Source organism: Aulonocara sp. 'chitande type north' Nkhata Bay, linkage group LG2 (assembly GCF_057382095.1).
Source record: "Aulonocara sp. 'chitande type north' Nkhata Bay isolate Kocher_YH1m ecotype deep benthic linkage group LG2, A_spYH_male_GT1.1, whole genome shotgun sequence".
Classification (NCBI taxonomy): Eukaryota; Metazoa; Chordata; class Actinopteri; order Cichliformes; family Cichlidae; genus Aulonocara; species Aulonocara sp. 'chitande type north' Nkhata Bay.
The window spans coordinates 2,150,640-2,170,161 of NC_141345.1; the positions used below are offsets into that span (position 1 = coordinate 2,150,640).

Below are 19,522 nucleotides of genomic sequence, written 5' to 3' on the forward strand. Positions count from 1 at the left end.
CTGTCTATTTGACTCAATCAGATGAAGGTGTCTGAACTTCAGCTTACAGCAGACAGATCTTCAGTTTCAGCGAGGGAATCCCACATCCTGACAAGCCCTTGTGCACTGCGTATAATGATCCCTTCATGTTATGCAGCTGCAGGTGCTATTTGTTTGTTGCTAATGTAGCAAGAAAAGAAGAATCAGCAAAAAGACTAAAATCCACTGACACAAAAGGGAAGGGATGCGTTCACTGAGCGAGACGCCTCCCCGTATAATTCCCTGAGCTTTCGCCAGCTATTCTGCGTCCTGTTTGCCTGACTCGGAAAACGCAAACGCTTATCCCTCCAAAAGTAGCGCACACAGCCTGAAGGTAGAAAATAATGATGTAATCCTGTAAAATCAGCGTAAGCAGCGGCAAAACAGAGAATACCAGTTTGGAGGGGCAGAGACAGGGTTGAGTAGATATGAACCAGATTCAGGTGACAAAATCATAATTCTGTATGTCTTAGTTTGACTACCACAAGACAACTGGGAACTGCAGTATGACACGATGCAGTCAGTTTGGTTTTACAGGATGATAAACCCTAAAAAGAATTATGAACAGCAGTGCAGGAACAGCAGTACGGTATGATAAATCATCTTACTAAGAGTGCCACTTGTGGCTTAAACTACTTTTGTTTGTACTTCCTCTATATGTGACATTTTTGATGCAGAAGAAACAATGCATTTCAACTGATGGTCTTATGAAAACAGATGCTACTCAACAGACATCCAGACAGCATCACAGCTTCCTGTGATGGAACTGTTATGAAAGGAAATAATGTAGACTAATTTAAACCTCGCTATGCTTTACTTATGGCCTCCACAGACTTTACCAATTCCCTTTGATTTCTTTTGCTTGTTTTTCTGTTGTTACCTTATTGTCTTTGATATTAATCCCCATTAAATATTCAGTAACAACGCTACCAAATAGTCTGAAAAGATCAAACAGCACACAACAACACTGCCATTATGCTACGTGCCCCTTTTCATTGGTTGGGAGTACAGGTGTAAAATCCAAAAATCGACTCATAAGTTATAAACACGATCGAAGGCCTAAGGAGTCAAAATTTCTTGTCGTGTGTGTGTGTTTTCATTTAAAGCTTTTCATTTGCAGCTAAAATGTCCACTTTTCTGGTCTCATCTTGGTATGCCACAGTATCTTTAACAATGAGAGGGCTGTTTTCTAATTGCTACTCCATATTAATTTTCCATCCTGGCAGTCACATGGCAAAGCATGATTAAATCTAAATTGTTACTACAGAGTCTTGATGGAGCCTGTAATGCAAAAGCTGATGAAAGCGTCACAAGGGAGAGAAAAAATACTGCACGAACAGAAAAGACGGTGCCTGTCTGTGGTTGGTTAGAGTTCAAAATATGCTCAAGAACTAACAGGTTTGGTCCTCTCCGATCCTAACACAACAAATAGAGCTTAACATCTAGTCTGTCCTAACTACAGCAAAGGACAGTTCTACGGCCAGCTGAGGCTGAGGCTTGGCCAAGCAGCCTCCTACACTACTCACAAGGGAGAGTCCAAGCACTGCTGTCATCCCAGCCAGCCAATTCAGTCTGTGGGCCATAAATCAGCCTTGAGGCTTGGCTCCTGCGGGAGCAGCAAGATGGAGTGTGATGGTCTTGTTTTTACAAACAGTAGAGGGGCACCCTTACTGCGCCACGTAAGCCATCATTCTCTGCACAGCATCGAGTCCTCTCCTTCTCCCTACAGCATCTGGTTCAGTCACATCAAGCTATCCCCCCCACCCCCCGAAACGTCTAATTCATCCCTCACAGCTCCCTGCACAAGGCCATCCTTTATGCGTCCCCTCCTTTTGTCTTGCTCTTTCATCTAATCAGTTCTACTGTCTCATATACGTTGATGTAATTAAATGAATCCTTCACCCAAAAACCTTCTCTAATTTCTGCCTATCTGTTCAGAATTCCTTCAGTTCTGCCGGTCAAATATTAATTGTCAAGAAAATTAGACACACTGTGTGGCCTTGTTAGTACTGTCTTATGACTGTTAAAGCCGGGGGTTCATAGGGCCGTCGTTCTATTTCTGAGCATTAGTAGCAGTCAATTTATCAAGAACACATTCACTGCCTAATACATCCCGCGCTGCACTGAGTGTCTGACAGCTTGTCACTACTACCAGGCCTACTTATGTCTTTCCGAAAACCTGATGTAAGATGGCAAGTTAACTTCATTTTGAGCCAGTCTTACGCTTTCTGTTCTTTGGAAATGCTTGTCAATAATTGTTCTAATGCTAGCAACAGTACGTGCCAAATTCTGCAAATTTTTACTTCCACCGTATGCTCGCTTCCCTTGCTGCTGGCCCATCCAGCAACGCTAGAGCTTTCTATAATGGGTCTGGGTATAAAGAATGAATTTCCAAAGTGGTGTTGACAAACAATGCACTTGCCTCTAAATTGGTACAAACGGCATCTGTTTAACAGCTGTGTAACAGCAGCAGGATGAAAAAAGTGATCGCTATGCTGTTTTATAAATCACTATGTCATCGCAGAGCAGTGTTTTGTTCAAAAGCAGGACCACTAGCCAATGGACTGCTTGATGTAGTGGAAACGATGTGAACTGGTTGTCATTATGACATACGTGGGTGGGCTGGTTTCCATGCCCTGGCAACACATGCTGTCTTGCTGAGAGAATTGTCTCACCTTATTGTGGCCTACTCCTACCATAGCTGGCTCCTAGAGGTTGCAGTGTCTCAGGAACAGTTTTAAAGGCTCTAAAAGTATTACCCTCGGCTCGGGTCATGACATAAAGAACATTTGAAGGGGCATGATTTACAGTGTTCAGGTCTTGTTTGAACAGACATCAGAATTTATGCCCTGGTTTTCATATAGTACATCAGCCAGTGACCATTTAACTCTCTCCACAGGCACTCTGGACTAGATTTAACCCAGACAGAAGCGCATAAAGAGCTAAGCCCAGTTGTACACAGCTGTACTGTGTTAAAGAGGCAGTAAAAAGGTTCTTAACACAGGCTCCATCACCAGAACAATACACTTACATGTTCACAGAATTCCATAAAAATAAGGCCAGGATCGTGTCTGGCAGAAAAGTACCCCACGCTTCAGCCACAGTGCCAATTCATACAACATGTGATGACACTAAGTGGACACTAAAATTCATATCATTATGATATCCATATCCCACAATTATTCTGTTCAGGCTTTGCTGTTGTAATCAAACCACCATCCTTAGGGCTAATTGGCATTATTGTTAAAGAACTATATAAATAAATAAATAAATAAATAAATACAGCACTTGGACTTTAAAATTCCAGTTGCATTTCAGATACTGAAAGGTTACTGAAAGCAGATTGGATTTTAATTATATATTTCCCTAATTCTGTACAGTGAATAGACGATAAAAAAATCTGTACTGTACACGTGGTTCTTCTTCTGCGAGATAATGATGCCAACCGCAACACTGTCATAGGAAAAAAGAAATCAGCTTAATAACTTTACTGAACTAAATTGGATAATTTTGTGGACATATAACTTTCCCGAGGAAAAAAAACAGAAAAACTAATCAGGGATATAATTTGGTGATGAATTTCATCAGATAAATTTCATCTCTGGATTGGAAGTGTTTTAAATGGATGATTATTTTAAAATATATAATATGCAATTAAAGTCGAAATTAATCTTAAACTTGGGCTCATCTCATTCACATAATTTGATGTATTTCCAATTGAAAAAGCATTTGGTGGCAGGGGGGAGCTCATGCATGAAGGAATCTTTCAAAGGTGCCAGCAACAAAACTGCAGTTTTCCTAATTGGAAAAGCACTGTAAAGCATTTAAAAAGCTTTGCTTTATTATTACCATATTTTTCTATTATCAAGACAAATTGTAAGAATTGTTAGTGTGTACTATTCTCAGTTCTCTTGGATCCCGACTTTCAAAAAGCAGGTAGCATGTTTCAGAATTACAATATTTGCGTTTGGTTTTTTTTAACCTACAAACAAGAAGCAACACAATCCCAATGAGTGATTTAAAGATCTCTTTGTAAAGCGACTGCATCGGCAAGTGTATGCATTTAAATAGAGTGTTTTACCATGACGTGATGCACTTTGCAAAAATCGCACGGTGAATTTTGGCCTTGTAAAGTCTGAGCAGCTAAATTGCCCTTCTAATGACGAGCTTCAAATTAACCTGTACTCAGGCGCTGAATGCCCCCAACAACAATATAATACGCCCCTCAAACTCAGCACAGCAGGCTGCCGGCGTCCCTGTTGCAAACTGCCCACTCCACAATGCCAGCCAGCCAGACCGCCTGCCTGCCTGCCTCTGTCTGCTTGGCTCGTTTCCCCTACAATGCATCTGCAGAGGACATCTTTAAATACACTGGAACAAATGCAGCATTTCTGTGTTTAAGCTTGACCGAGCTAGCGAGCTAATTTGCTCCTAAACCCTTGAGTCTGGGAGAAGCAAAGGGGCACACTCTTAAATTACATCAATGAATGGGGTTGGAGCATAGATGAAAGCTACTGTACGTGGTGAGTGGGGATGGAGAGAAAAAGAGCCGGAGAGTCGGCTTAAGGATAGAAGCACTATTGTTATATTTTGTCCAATCTGTAAGGTAAAAACAGATGTCACTGCGATCTATGGCTGACAATTAAATATTCTTCAAAGAAACCAAAATATAAGTCTAATAAAAAAGTAATGGTTCCACATAAGAGAAAAGATAAAGCGCTAATGTCAAGGTAATAGCACACTGCAACACAGAAAACATTGCTTTGTGTGCTATGGGGCTTTTAGTGAATAGGAAGTCCAATTCATTGCTTTATTCACAAATATCAAGGATTCTAACTCTATTTTTATTTATTTATTATTCTTATTCTTGGTGCAAACATTTCTCACAGTGAGAAAAGATTACTTTTTCACCTCTTAAGTGTTATTTCTTTTAGCCATCTGAAATGCCCACTTGTATCCAAACAACTGGGGATGGCACACCGGGCAGAAAACCAATATCTTGGATTTCCTCTCCCTCTGTGAGCTTCTGCTTTTCCTCAAAAGACTGGCCTTACATAATTAATATAAAGTGAACTTGACTGAATGTGAAGCCACATTATGCTAGCCAGGACTGTTTTATATTCCATTTTATCTTGTCATAGAAGTACCAGCATGACTCCTGCTCTCTCGTGTTCTTGTGTTTTCAAATTTTTCCTTCCTTTAAAAAAAAAAGGAAGAAAGAAAAGAAACACATTTTGCAAAATAGGACAGTATGTGTTATGGGCAGGTTATTAATACAGTAAGAGGAGGTGGGTCACCACGGAGAAAAGCGGGTCACGGCTTGGGAAAAAAACAAATGAAAAAAATAATTACACAGTTTTCTCCACCTGAATAGTCAACATCACTTAGCAGCAAATAAAAGAAATCAGACAAACACAGCAAGGTCTCCACTGTGTTGAGATGCATTAGATTTCCACCTACTGGGTAGAAGAAACGCACGAAGGAGGCCTTCCAACACTTTCTAATGCTCTTCCATTTCTCTGTCACAAAGGCCAATCTGTTTGGCATCTGGGAGGCATTCTGATCCTCTCCCAGGTTCTCCATTATCCACCGCAGTGAGCTTTGCACCATGATACCACTTAATATAAGACAGTCAGAACCAATGTCTGTAGCATTAGCCACCCACCCAGTGCTACACTGTATAGAGGAGTGACACTGGTGAGGCTACAGCTTGTATCTAAGACACAGATCGAAATGGAGGTGGAAGACTGGCCTGAAGAAAAGAGAAAGAGCTAATAAGCACATCTTTTCTGATTTAAGGAACATGACTATAGCATACATAAGGATGATAGCAGGGGCCTGACACAGTGCTAGTAATTGGATTTCTCAGCCCCTGTGCCCACTCGTGATAACATGCTGAGCTGTGACATGAAAAGTCCTTATGTGTGGCAAGAGAGCAAGGTGCAGCAGAGTGGAAGTGACAGGTGTCAAAGATCCAATTCCCCTGCTCCTCTCCATCTTTGAGTTCCTTTTCTCTAGAGACAGCTGAGGAACAACTTGCCCTGTGGTAAAGCCAAACACAAGCTTGACATTCAGTTGCAAATCCAAGGTAGTTAAACCTATGTAAAGTGGAACAGAGGGGGAGGAGGGGGAGGAAGGGTGGTATTAGTGGGGGGTCTCTAAGCACTGTGGGTATAAGAGGTCATGGCCTGATTGCTTGCTTTATTTATTTTCTGATGCTGATGTGAGCTGAATACAGACGAGCACTGGATTTCTAAGATGAGCTGGAGAACACACAAAGGAGCCTGAGACCCCCCGCTGCATCTCGGGGGGTCGTGCAGGATACGGCCGCGGTCCCCTCGCTGTCCTCTCCGTGCATTTGGAACTCATCCTTAACGAGGACTGCACGAGAAGAGGCACATCATTAAAAAAAGCCATTCTGGGACATTCCTGTCCGCCACGTAACAACCGACCTCTCTCATTATCTTTTATCCTCCCCTTTAAAGAGGTGGGGTACAGAGTGGTATAAAAACTCAAATTTGGCTGCCAAGATGCAGCGAATTCTCTCTCTCGTTCAATTATACATAAAAGGAACAACATAAAAAAACCTCCTGGAATTTATCACAAGCATTTTTCTTTATATTATAAACCCTATCTCTGAAACTAAGCAGATTAATGTTAACAGTTACTCCAGTATTTACATGTTTCGCGCTAACCTGATTTTACATAATATACTAATGTGAAATGATAATTAGGTTAATGCCCAGAAAGATATGTGGTAGCCTTAAGCAAATATCTTATTAGCGGCATAATACAAAAATAGAGGGCCTTTGTGAATATTCTTTTTTTAATGCTGATAAATTTACTTAATTTGATTATCCACCACCGCCAGATACACCACAACGGAGAAACACCGCTCTGAGTCAGTTCAGTTCTTGACCTTTCTCACCAGTGAACTAAGTCCAAGCAGAGTGAATCCAGGGTGTGCATGCCAGAGTAGCTCAGATTAAATTCAATGTGATGTTCAGGTTATGTGCTCTAAAATCTGATCCTCACTCAGCGCAGAAGACCCCTTTAAGATAAGCAGTAATATATGCTTTTTTAATCTGAACGACTAAAATTACTAAGGTGCGCATTAATTCACTAAGTCAGAAATAAACAGAGCACAGAGGATTATGAAGACGTGTCGAAAGACAAAATGCCTGCAAGGCATTGTGGAACCTGGTGGCCAAGAACGGGCTGGGGGATGCTATCTGCATCCACACATATCTCAGCAGCTTCCCCCTCTCCATTACTCTGATCTCCCTCTTTCATCAATAGTTTATATTCTGGGCTACTAGCAGCCGCACAGTACCTACCACTGTTGAGGCTGACTCAAAATGTTCAATTACAACACACTGAGCTCATCTCTGCAAGGTCATCTCAGGGACAGAGAGGGGAACACTGACACTAATTGGTAAATGAAAGATAGTAATGATAGTGCTGGTTTTCTATGACTTCCCTTTAACCTCTGCTTAACTACTTTTAGAGTAAAAATCCAGTGCGCACAAGCTTCCGTGTTGTTTTACAGCATATGCAAAGTCTCGAGAAGAGAAATCCTGCATTTCTAAAAGTAAAATGTTACAGAATAAATCATTCTCGCTGAATATACATGAGGAGAGCAAACTATGGAAATATTATGGCACTCTGCCTGAGGTAGTAACCTTTTTGTTGCCACGATGGAGAAGGACGACATAACTTTACATATTACCGCTACATATTCCATCTGAGCTATAATGTTGTCAGGAGAAAGAAGGTGATGAGAACTAAGATAAAAATCAGGATGGAGAAGACAAAGGCATCGGGGGTAGACAGTGAAATGAAAGGAAAAATAAAACAGATGAAATCTCAAATGGATTAAGGAGGATGGGAGTGCTGTGTTTTTTTCCCACAGAAAGGAAGTAATAGGGGTTAAAAAAAGAAATGCACATCGCTGCAGCACAGGAGACCCCCCCTCTCTCTCTTCCTCCCTTACCCCAGCTGCAGTGATAAATGTCTCTTTGTATTCTGGACAGAAAACTGCAGGCTACAATGTACTTGTCAAAAGACAGCTGATTTTCCCCTTAAACAGAGCAGAATATATTCTTAATCTTTCCTTTCACACGGGGAGAAGATAAAAGAAAGGCCTCGTGCCAAGACACTTAAAGCCCAGGAAATCTCCCTCCATTCACTACACGTTTGTGTGGCGCGCAGTTATGAATGTGTTCCTGTGTGTACAATATACGTGTTTGCAGCAGCAGGTGTAGATATAGCATGTGCAACTGCATGCTGTTTGTACTTTTCCTAAATTTCTCAGCATCCTTAATCCCCGCAGTGAAGCCATAGTTCCACTATGAGGGCTCCTAAATGGAAGTCAGTGCTACAGGTAATGGAGCTGATTATAGCTATCTGGGCTGTGGGCCAGCTGCCAGACTCTGCCCTGCCTGGAGGGAGCACAGGCCGCCTGGTGTCTGATATCCTGGGATCCCTGTAATACAAGCCTTGCTTTGGCAGTCACTCTGTGACTATCCTGCCCACTTCCAGCCACACATCAAGGCTCCTTTGAGTTTGTCTATGTGTATAGTATGTCCTCATCAGGCTGTTTACTCAACAAAGTATCAGACTGGAGTCGTACAATTTCAGCAGCAAAGCTGTGGTAAGTCATGCTTTCAAAGGACTTTTGTGGGCTCATGATAGGACCTCATGTTGTCAACAGAGGATCAGGCTCTGCTGCAGAATTATAGTATCAGCTGTTTTCTAAACAAAGTGTAGAATGCTTCTGGTGGCGAACTTACTCAAACAAACTGCATTCCCGACACAACACACAACAATGGCTAATCAGCTGGGAATGCATCCCCCCCCAACATAAACCTTTCAGCTGACCAGCAGCCAGTAGGGTTAACACAGTAATCCCCCGCCCTTATTTCCACTAAATTTCACAATAAGGATATTTACCGCAGTGCTGGGCATCAAGTGTTAAAACATGGTATGCTAGTCCCATTAATTTATCGTTGCAGGTGGGACAGCACGGTGCAACAGGTCCTTACATTTAAGTAAATGAAAAAAACATCAGTGATCACAACAAAAGACTAAAAATGCTTAAAGTCCCTTAAGTATAAAACATACTCTGTAATACTATGAGTGGTATAAACGGAGGTCCACTTCTATTTTATGACATGACAGCGCCATGATTAAGACTTGGTTAATCAAAAATGTGACTTGTGACAAATGCCTTGGTATTTCTTTGTGATGCTCTTTGTGATCTTTGTCTTGAAAGGTGCTGTAGAAATAAACTTTTACTTTACTTTACTAGGGGAGGATTAGTCATGAAATCCCTGGGGGGCACTTTGTCGTAATGTCTTTACGTGTACCACAACAATCTTTTGGAATTTTTTAAAAAAAAGGCCTCTTTGTTAAATATTGATATTAACAGCTCTACTCTCTACAGATTTTGCTGCTCTAAATAAAATCGCTTATTTTCCTGACAAATTTCCATAACATCTCGAGAGCTTTGTCCGCGGTCAGTTGTTGAAATGTCACCGTCGCCCTTGTGAAGAAGTGACAATAACTTTTACTTTGCAGGTAACAAAAACACGCAGCAACCATGGAAATTGGAAACTGAGTACATTTAAAGGAGATGTAAATGAGTGCATTTCAAGGAGAAATTACATTTTGCATTTGCTGCATTATACTGTGGCGGGGGATGTGGGTGAAACGTGCAAATAGGGCTCTTTGTTTTGCTGAGTCGACTTTACATGAAAATAAGGTGAGATAGTGATCTCCCAACCCCTCGGGAGAACATCACAAAAACGTGTCAAAATAAAGATACAACAATAAGCTAAAACATCAAAAAAGCTCCAAAGCCCTCTGTTTTTATGTAAAAATTAAATGCCTTTATTCTCAAGGCCTTAGAGGGTTTTTTTATTTTAGCTCATGTGCCCCTTACAAAGAGCACCACAAATGGATGTTTTTTAAATCCAGGAAGGATTCAATTCAATTCTGAAGATACTGAAAAAGATAAATGAAAAAAAGGGTGTTATCTTAATTTTTAATATCATTATTACATCGTAGAAACAACAAAAAGTGAAGTAATGAGCGGCGTGCTGATGTCACCCTCCAGAAAGATCGAAGGTGTAAAATGTTTTAATTCTAGTTATATAATTACAAAATGATTCATCGTACTTAATAACATCAAATCGATCAATTGGCAATTGATTTTTTACAATTTCATTTTAGCACAAATGAGGCTGCAGTTGTTTAGTCATACAGCCCCTGTTTTAACACCGTGTTTAAAATGGCTTGCGGTGCAGGAGAGGTTATGGCATGTGGTGATCTCAGAGAATTATAAGGACAATATCGCGGCTGTAAAAATGGCTGCTGCCTCGGTTCCTCAAACGAGGACCAGAATCAGTCAGAGCCACAAAAAAGCAGGTAGACTGGAGACACACACACCACAGCTCGGCATCTTGCAATTCACTCTATTTCCCCCAAACTTCTAGTATTTCACTCTTGTGCCATCTCTTTATCTTTCTCCCTCCTCTCCCTCTCTCTCGTTCCCATTCTTTCCCTGATTAACCTTTAAAGACACACACTTGCAGCCTCACACACACTCAACACGCTGTGCACACACTCTCGAACAGGTTTAAAATTCAGGTACTCTCTCCTCTCTCTTTATTACACACTCGGCCCCCATCAACTTCTGCACATTACCTGTTCTTAATCTCCCTCCCTCTGTCTGGGATCATCCTGATCCCCCTGTTTTCCCATCTGCTGTCGATTGGGGCCCAGCTTTGCTAGGTGTTCAACAAACTTGGTTTCTGCGGAGATTATTAACACACCTAGCATGCCACAGCATCATGAATAAGCAATGGAGATCCGGAGCCCTATTTTCTCTCTGCCTCTGTGTTTCCTCCCTCTCTCTCCCCCCTCTCTCTCTTGCCCTGCCGCGTTGTGAACTGAATGCCAGGATTGTCTAGAAAATGAGCTGTCAGTGGAGGGCCTGCAATGAGATACATCAGGCTCATTGTGAGCCCTAGAAAATAATGAACTATTCCCATTTCTCTCTCTGATATGTTCAATACGCTATCCATGACAAGTGCAAAGAGATAAGCAGTCCCCTCTTGAGCTGATTAAATACACTGGGTATATTCAGGAGAGCTTTGGCAGAGTGTAGGTTCAGGGGATGCCATTATAGAATTATAACATTACTATATGTTTGCAGTTGATGGTGGAAATTAAGATCCTTTGCATGCCCTTTTTGTGTGTGTCTGCAGTAGCTGAGAAAGAGCAGCTAGAGGTAATGTTGCTCGCAGAAATTTAACAAAAAGCACCACGTTTTCTTAAATTCCTCTTTGGGTGTCTTTGCTGTTTGTATATAAATTGTTGGAGTGGTTTAGGCCTCAGGATTTCTTTTAAATTAGAGGACAAATAAGAGCAGTGTTTTCAGTACAGATTTAGACTCTTCTTCACAGTGTGACACAGAAAGAAAATCCTCAGACCTTTTTTTAACAACACGCAAAAATTAGGCAGCTGTTTTACATTATTAGGTGTAATTTCAATGTGACAGAGCCAAGACTTCACAGTCACCGAATTTTATTCAGCGACGTAAACAAGATTAAAAAAAAAATAGAAAGAAATTTAAGCCCAGACGGACACAGCATGAAATTACATCTTTTTTCTTTAATTCTCCGCAGCTCGGAGGCAAAAATCTACATCCAGGTTGTTCATTACAGAGTTCACTACACCTGCTTGCAAGCACTCTCTGTGTGCTTGAGCATGCAGTGTGTTTGTACTCTATCTTCCTTAATGCTTGTAATGCTCTGAGCTCTTTGTCACTGTCAGCCATTTTACCTCCACTGGTTCCACATTAGATTAGACAAATCCAAATCAAAATGGATGGTCCCAGCATAGAGTTTATATGTTAATCTGATCGTAAAGTATCATAACGCAACACGTGTCATTGACAGCCTGAATTACAACAAGGATTTTGATGCTTAATTCAATCAAATGTTGTTTGAGAATCAGTCAAACCCTCTAGCACGTTACCTCTGAGTGAGAGAAAGGGAAAAAAATCATTCCCACCTGTCACAGAGATTGTTTCTTCTTTTCCTCTTTTTATTTTCTCTCGCTAAGACTGCTTACTAGACTCTCAGCTCATCTCTCAATCTCTGTCTCCCTCACACACAGACTCTGGCTCGCTCTCCCCTTCTCGTGTTGTCAGCACAGCCCTGTTCCTGTTGCCTTCCTGATTCTGACACCTGTCAGCATTTTCGTTAGTAGATCAGAGAACTGCAAACTAGAAATGTTCCCGTGGTGAATTTAGGGCAAGTTTGCAGCAGGAACATGTGAGATGCCTTTACTCTTTCTTTAATTCAACAGGGAAAGGGAACTGCTTGACTGGCACAAAGTTGGGAGATGTGGGCTGGAGATGTTTGCAGTCAGTAGATGGAAACAGAAGAGAAAATAAAGATGGAGAGACATATGGAGGGAGAGAGAAAAAGCGAAAGAAAATCAATTAGGAACAGTGAAACCCTGTGGATCTGCTGATGGAAGAAGGGAATACGGAGAATTTTGCAGCCCACGGAGGGGGCTTCCATTCCTGGGTTCCAGCTTCAGGCACACCCCCACAGGGAGCTAACAGATAGATGAGAGATATTCTCTGGAGGTGGAGGCCAAGAAATAAAAGAGGCCTGTTCCCTGCTCTGGCTAATTGAGCAGTCTTAGATCCCTTTGAGTTTAATAAGCCAAGAGAAAGTGATTTTATTTGAAGAACACTTACACGTTGACCTGGATACAATTCCAAAAGTGAGATCACAAAAATCTAAAGCCACAGATCGGACACTGTAAAATGACATCGTGCCCCCACCATTCCCCCCCGCAGAGATAACTCGAGCGATTTAGCGTTACATGAATCTTAATCCTTGAAATCCACGGCTCATCCATATCCATGTGAATTAAAATGTGAGCTATGACAATCAAAGGATGTCAAAAAAATAGATTAAGCCCCCTCTGTCACAGCTCCTTTAGAGTCGTCTCCTTTGCTTCTCCCTTGACACTAATAGTTCTACAGAGCTAAAGCTAGCATGTCGCACATTTCAACCAAATCCCCCCAACTTCACAGACATGCCTATAAAGATAATGAAGAATTCATTTTATATAGCTGCTCTTCTCAATTTATAGTTGCAGCGATATCATTCATTTCTATTCTGTTGGCAGATACGAGGGGGGCCATTACATGTTAAAGATATCTCTTCCTTTATAGATTTTAAGAGATTTAATGTAATTTGTTCTTCAGATACTTCCTTAATCTAATCCACTGGGTGAGGATAGTTAAGGTCAGGTTTTCAAAAAGAGTACATACACACGTCTTTTTAGATTCTTGGCAGCGATTCAGCAAATTCACTCAGATTTAAGTCGAAAGTCTCTTCACAAGCACTTTGCTCAAAGTTACCTTGGTATTTGCTCGTGCAGGAACAATGAATAATGTTGTTGAAAAGGCATTACTGACAAAAAAGGCATACAACAGATGGACAAAAGCCAAATATGAAACTCCTAAATTGCTTTAGGTGGGAAAAATGCCCGCGTTGATATGGTGCCGGGCTAGTTAGCAGCTGAATCTCATCACGCGAATGGATTCCCGCATGAAAGTCAACAAGATGACATGGATGCAGGGACGTTGTGTAACCGTAACAGATTGTCTCCTGGGCAAACAACATCTTTACATGACACTGGGAATAGTAAACATTTGCACTGTAAAAGCCCGAGAGTTTAACCCTACCTCCCTTCCCGTTTCGGCTTCCTTTTGTTCTCAGCGCTTATCAACACAAGAAAACAGAACAATAAAAAACACACAAAAAACAAGCTTCTTCTCTCCTCAGCTTGTGCGTGTTGTTGTCCTTTGGCAATTGTAGTCTCTCAACATGTTTTGTGCTTTTGCTGGCAGGAGAGGTGCACTATACAACACAGTTACTCCCAGAAGACATCTAAACAACGGGGTGTTTAGTGAACATGCCTATTTGTTTTCTGAAAATTCCCTCCACTCACTCACCAGAACTGGCAGATAGTGTCCATTTTTGTCAATTAAAACAGATGAGCTCAACTACTTCTATATAGTAGAAACCTTTCTGCCTTTGTACTCAAGACACTTTAAGCAGAAGGGGAGAAAAAAAGCGTGAAAACGAAAAAGCTGGCCTTCTCCTGAGAAACAACAACAACAAAAAAGAAGAGGATATTGTCAAATCCTGATACGCCAGGAGACAGGACCATGCATCATGGCGAACCAGCCCATAATGTCATCCTACCATGCCCTTTACCCGTGTAATTAGACCGTTGAGATTGCAATAGAAAGATGATTTCATTTGGAATGTCATTACATTTCCGCATGCGATCTTTGCCCAATTTATTTAATAGTTATAACCGCCCTCTCATTACTTTGTGGTGTGACCACTGCTGCAGAATGACTACCAAAAGCAATGGGAAAATAGATTCCACTGAGGTATTTTGTTGTCGCTAAAGAAAAATCAGAGGCCAAACGTGAGTCTGGAGCTAAAAGCGATTAAATTAATAATAAAATAAAGAAAAACCAAACCATCAAATTGTAATTCCAAACAGCAACCTCATTATCATCTATTTGTTCTGGTCAAAGGAAAGGACAGACACTGTGAAATAGCCTGTTGTTCTGTTTACCGGCTATGTGGTGCTGCATTACAAATTCAGGAGGCATGCATCCATTTGGCTGAAACAGATACAATCATTGGTGGTGTTAATGAAAAAAGATCTGCCTCAGAGAGCTCTCCCCACTCGTAATATTCTTCATGTACATTACTTCTAATTGTCTCCAATAATGAGATCCCACTACTAGAAGCATTTTTTAGAGACCCAGGAATTTTTTGCAGGTTCTGAAGTAATTACAGCTGACAACCACTAGTCAGCAGATTCGCTTTTCACTGTTCATTATCGTCTGATGCCACCAGGGTAACACCCAGCACAAGCTGATTCTCTGGTCGTCATACTTCCTGACCCTATGTATTTCTCGGCTAAGTCATTACAAGGTGTGAACTACCAGCCAGGAAGGCATATCCACATGCACGACTCCATTCTTGAACAACGTAAAATGTGGGCTGACTAATGTTATTATTACCCAGTCGAACAATATCAACAGTGAAACTCGTTAGTTAGATATGCCAGGAACCGACAGGAAAGAGCCTACAGATATCCATTGCCGCCTTTTCAACCACACCCATACACTTCACAGTCCACTGACAAAAATAGACAGAATAGATAAAGAATTTATTAAAAAAATCACATAATCTTCATTTCTTTGCGCTTTTTTTTTTTATAAAGTCGTATTCCTTTTCGTTATCTCTTGCTCATTAAAATTTTTTCACTCTATGAAGCTACGAAAGAAGAAAGTAGAGTAGTGAGAAAGTACACAGCCTTAGTAGGACAGTGTTAGAAAAAAAAGGAACTAAAAATATGTCAACGTTAAATGAGGAAGGAAAACCTAAATTTGGCATCAGTTTCCAAATTGGGGCAAACGTAAAGTTCCGATGCAAAGGATATCCATAAGAGTGTCCTCAAACGTCCACGCTTTCCTCCTCACTATGAATGAAATTCCTAATGGGGCTATCCTAAAATATCTGCAGCGTTTCACACACTGACTCTTGCGCTGCCATTGCACCTGTGCGTGTAGTGCTTCCTTTAGGACTTAAATACCCTCAGGTGCATATAGTAACATCCTGGACTCCCAGACAGCTATATCCTGCTTTTTTCCCCTCTATCTCCCTCTAACTGACCCACTCTCTACTTCAGTCTGACTGGCAGTAGTTAAGAATGAACATGACCCTTACACTGACTTCTGCCAACCAAGCGGATGTCTTTTTAAATGGGGAGTCAGAAATGAAACATCAACATTAATTCCCTGCTAAATGATGCAATTGAATAATGGATGAGGGCACATGGAGATATGTAGATTTCCACCTTCTACCTTTATGAGCCTAATTGCTGCCATTCAAGCACATCTGAAGTCAGCTCATCCTCAACAGCAGACATGGCTACTATCAGTCAATAACGTTGGCTAAGCCTGTATCAAAGGGTAGCCTTTGCCGTCACAGATCCCTCATATTAGCTGTACTAACATCAAAGACAAAAAAACCTGTGATGTTATTCATATACTTGCACATTTGGGACTTCCAATGGGTAAATGCATCTTAAAAGATGCTCCGGTAGCATAAAAACAGTCTCAGTGGCACACAAAAATACACATTGGTCTTATCTTGAAACTTGAAACACATCCCAAACGATGTAGCGATCCTCTAAACACACACAGTGCGCACACACATAAACACAAACAGACACAGATTTTCTTACCTTGGTCTGGCAGCTGGCAAACATTAGGAGGAACAGTCATGTTCAGCACGTCATTGACAGCCGTGTCAACATAGTGTCCCCTCTGGACATCGTGTTCGCTGTCGGTCTGGTCGCTCTCCTCATGGCCGCTGTCCTTCAGACTGTTCCCCTCCAGGTCCTTGAATGTCGATGTGCTACATGGGGGCCAGGAGGGAGGAAAGGGAAATGTTGATTAACTGTCACCTCACCTAAAAACATGCTCTTTTTCATCCATCTCTAATGTGATGGTTTGTGACGACTTGTCTATCTTTCGCTTCGTGTCCCTTTTTGTGCTTTTTGTTGCTTTCTTTAACCTGGTGCATTTCCATCAATTTAAAGTGGATGAATACTAATTTACACTGGCTCTAAGTCTAAGTTAAGCACCACACCTTTTCAAAGAACAAAACCTCTTTCCAGCTTCTGTTTGCACTTCCATGTAATAAGAAGGGCGTTTAAATCTCCTGACAGCCTTCTTGGATTAAGTGGACATTTTTCAACTTCATAGATAGCAAACCAGCCACAGGATGTTTCAGCCAGGGACATTTTGGATGGATGCACTGACTTCAAGGACATCGCATTGAACAAACAGGAGGCACTCACTCACTACAATCAAACAAATACTGCAGTAATCAGGAATTCCTGGAAGGAAGATGGATGTAGAAAATGCTGGAAGCATACAAACTGAGCATCTGCCTTGTTTGGGGCTCACAGTCAATAAAGAGGGTGGGGTGTGGGGGCACAATCAACAGCTGCACAATAACAGCGTGATTTCCCTTCACTTGATTTCCATCCCACTGGAACAAATTCTGCTTTACAAACAACACTAAATAGGGGTGAATATATGAACACGTGTTCATGCACGAGAGAGAGACAGAGGGGAAAAAACATGAATGAGTTTATGTAAAGACAGACGAGGGTGTTAGAGGTTAGAGGGGAGGAAGAAGACAGACTGAGGAGAAAATGGAAGTAAACAAATGTGCACAAAAAGTGTAAAGGAAGCAAAGGACAGTGCAAGGTAGCTGCATTCCATAGTGCGAGCCTCACATTCTCCAGTGTGGGAGAGAGGACTGCAGTGGAGGTAATGCTGGCTCTCTGATGTTATCACTGTAATTGCACCTGTCCCAGACCAGAGGCTCCCTGGCTCCTGAGGGGATTTCTTTGTAGTATGCTGCAGAGGCCCACACTTGAATGCTCTTTGTTTACATTAATGCAGGGATTCTTTTGGGGAGAAATTGCCATAATGGGTTTTCAAAAGGCTGGGATGGCCTCAAACAAAAGGAAGCCTGGAATGTTCTATAGCTGCAGGTAAGAAGGGAGAACTATAGTTTACAAAGTGAGACTGCTTACAAAACCCTCTTTGGCTTGAGGGAATTATGAAACCCATCCCAGTCTCCAGTCCTGAATTCCTCAAACCCTAGCCAAGATCTTGGTTTGGGTGAGCTGAATAACAATGCACAATGAAAACATTTATCCTTCTTTCCCTGACAAACGGGAAAAAAGGAGGCAATTATGGTCCATTCGTGACTGTTTTCTTTAAAAAAAAATATTTTAAACATAATATGACGATTAGGTAGTTGTTTCTTTTTTCCGTTTACCTGATAAAATTCAAGTTTATGTGTAATTAATGAAGCAAAGTGCATAAGTGTATCACACTTATCTGCAAATATGAAAATCATTACTTGCAGATTCTGCTGCCCTGTGTAATTTAATAATCCGAAAGTATGACTTTGTGCCTCATCCCAACAAGTGTCTACTAAACGCATTATTTTAGAGTAATACTATTTATCCTAAAATCTTATCCTCCCCTTGCAATTATACAGAATGAAGAACATGCAGGAACACATGAAAACTACTGCAACAGTAGCTGTGCACTCATTAGATAAAACAATTACAGATAACAATGGTAATGAGGTGCTGGTAACAATTCCTAATCAAGACATACCTTTTAATGAGGTGGGCTCTGCTGTTCACGTAACTGGAGTCAATGGAATAATTCTCCGTCTGTAAGAGAGTGATGGCGGAGCAGGTGGGGTGGGGGTTGTGGTGGAGGGATGATGGGGGCAACAGAGAGAGGTACTTTTAATAATGGAAGCAACCAAAATAATGTTACCAGTAATTGGCTTTCAGTAGAGATGTTATTTTACACAAAGGCCCTGGTGAGCAGCCTCGGCTTTCAAAGGGCTGAATCCTATTCTCTTTCAAAGCACACACACAGAGGGGCTGACTGGGAGTTGAGAGCTGAGGAGAGTGCTGCAGTGAGCGCAGCCTCTCTTCTCCTGTTCACCCTCCCTGCTCTCGATCCCTTGCTCCCTCCCTCCACTGCCGGTCAGCCCACTGTCTTTAAAATGGAGTCATAAGGGAGGACAGACTATCATGCAGACAGAGGGAGAAGAAAAGTTTCCCTCTGAACTCTTCACTTTTACCATGTTTGAGAAGACATTAATGTGGATATATTAAATAAATAACTGCGAGAGAAGTAGATGAAATTAAGAATGTACCAGGGGAATCTTAACTTTGCAATTGCAGATGAAAAGGCTTTCAGAATATGCATGCGATAGATCTCTGACCCACATTAGAGAATGCAGTTCAAAGAGATCTTACATTCATTTTTTTTCTTCCCAACATTTATTTAGCAAGGATAATGTCTGACGAGAAGAGCACACGGGCAGAGAAACTAGTGTAAACTAAGCAAGTAGACCCTCCCTGCATCTGCCAAGCGTCTACTTACACAAGGTAAGATGCCAGAAGGCCATAGGATATCAAATCCTCTCAAAGGACACGCTCAGTCCTGCAAAAAGCCGGGACGTGACCCTTTTGACAAGGTTTGATAAGATGCAGGTATTTTCTCCTAAAAGAAAGCGAGGCCCTTCACTTAAAATTCCATTGTGCAGATACTGTATCCTGATAACAGCTGAGTCCATGGCTGGCTTCCGAGGAAAGTCTACAGTGTACCGATATCAAAGCCCCGTTGAAAAAAGTCACCCTGATGGTAAGAAAGGTTAATGCTGGCACCGGAGCGGAGTTGCTTATTATCAAGTGAGCTGCACATTTGACAGAAGCCTGCTGTTGAGGTAGCAGTGGCCCTGCAGCTGTCATACGTGGTGACCAGACAGATTTGGAT

The 19,522-nt window shown here is 41.5% G+C and overlaps 1 protein-coding gene across 7 annotated transcripts in view; it reads right to left on the reverse strand.

Moving 5' to 3' along the window:
- pcdh19 (protocadherin 19) overlaps window positions 1–19,522 on the reverse strand; it is a 51,942-nt gene that overhangs the window by 5,789 nt on the left and 26,631 nt on the right. For 4 of the 7 annotated variants that reach the window (XM_086301283.1, XM_086301253.1, XM_086301272.1 and 1 more), the window contains exons 3-4: window positions 18,344–18,402; window positions 16,384–16,556 (exon numbers count right to left, since the gene is read on the reverse strand). In XM_086301283.1, the coding sequence (XP_086157409.1) occupies window positions 16,384–16,556; window positions 18,344–18,402 (232 nt within the window). Of the gene's footprint in view, window positions 1–16,383; window positions 16,568–18,342; window positions 18,403–19,522 lie in introns of all 7 variants that reach the window. The other 3 variants (XM_086301244.1, XM_086301261.1, XM_086301225.1) reach the window with 1 other exon arrangement.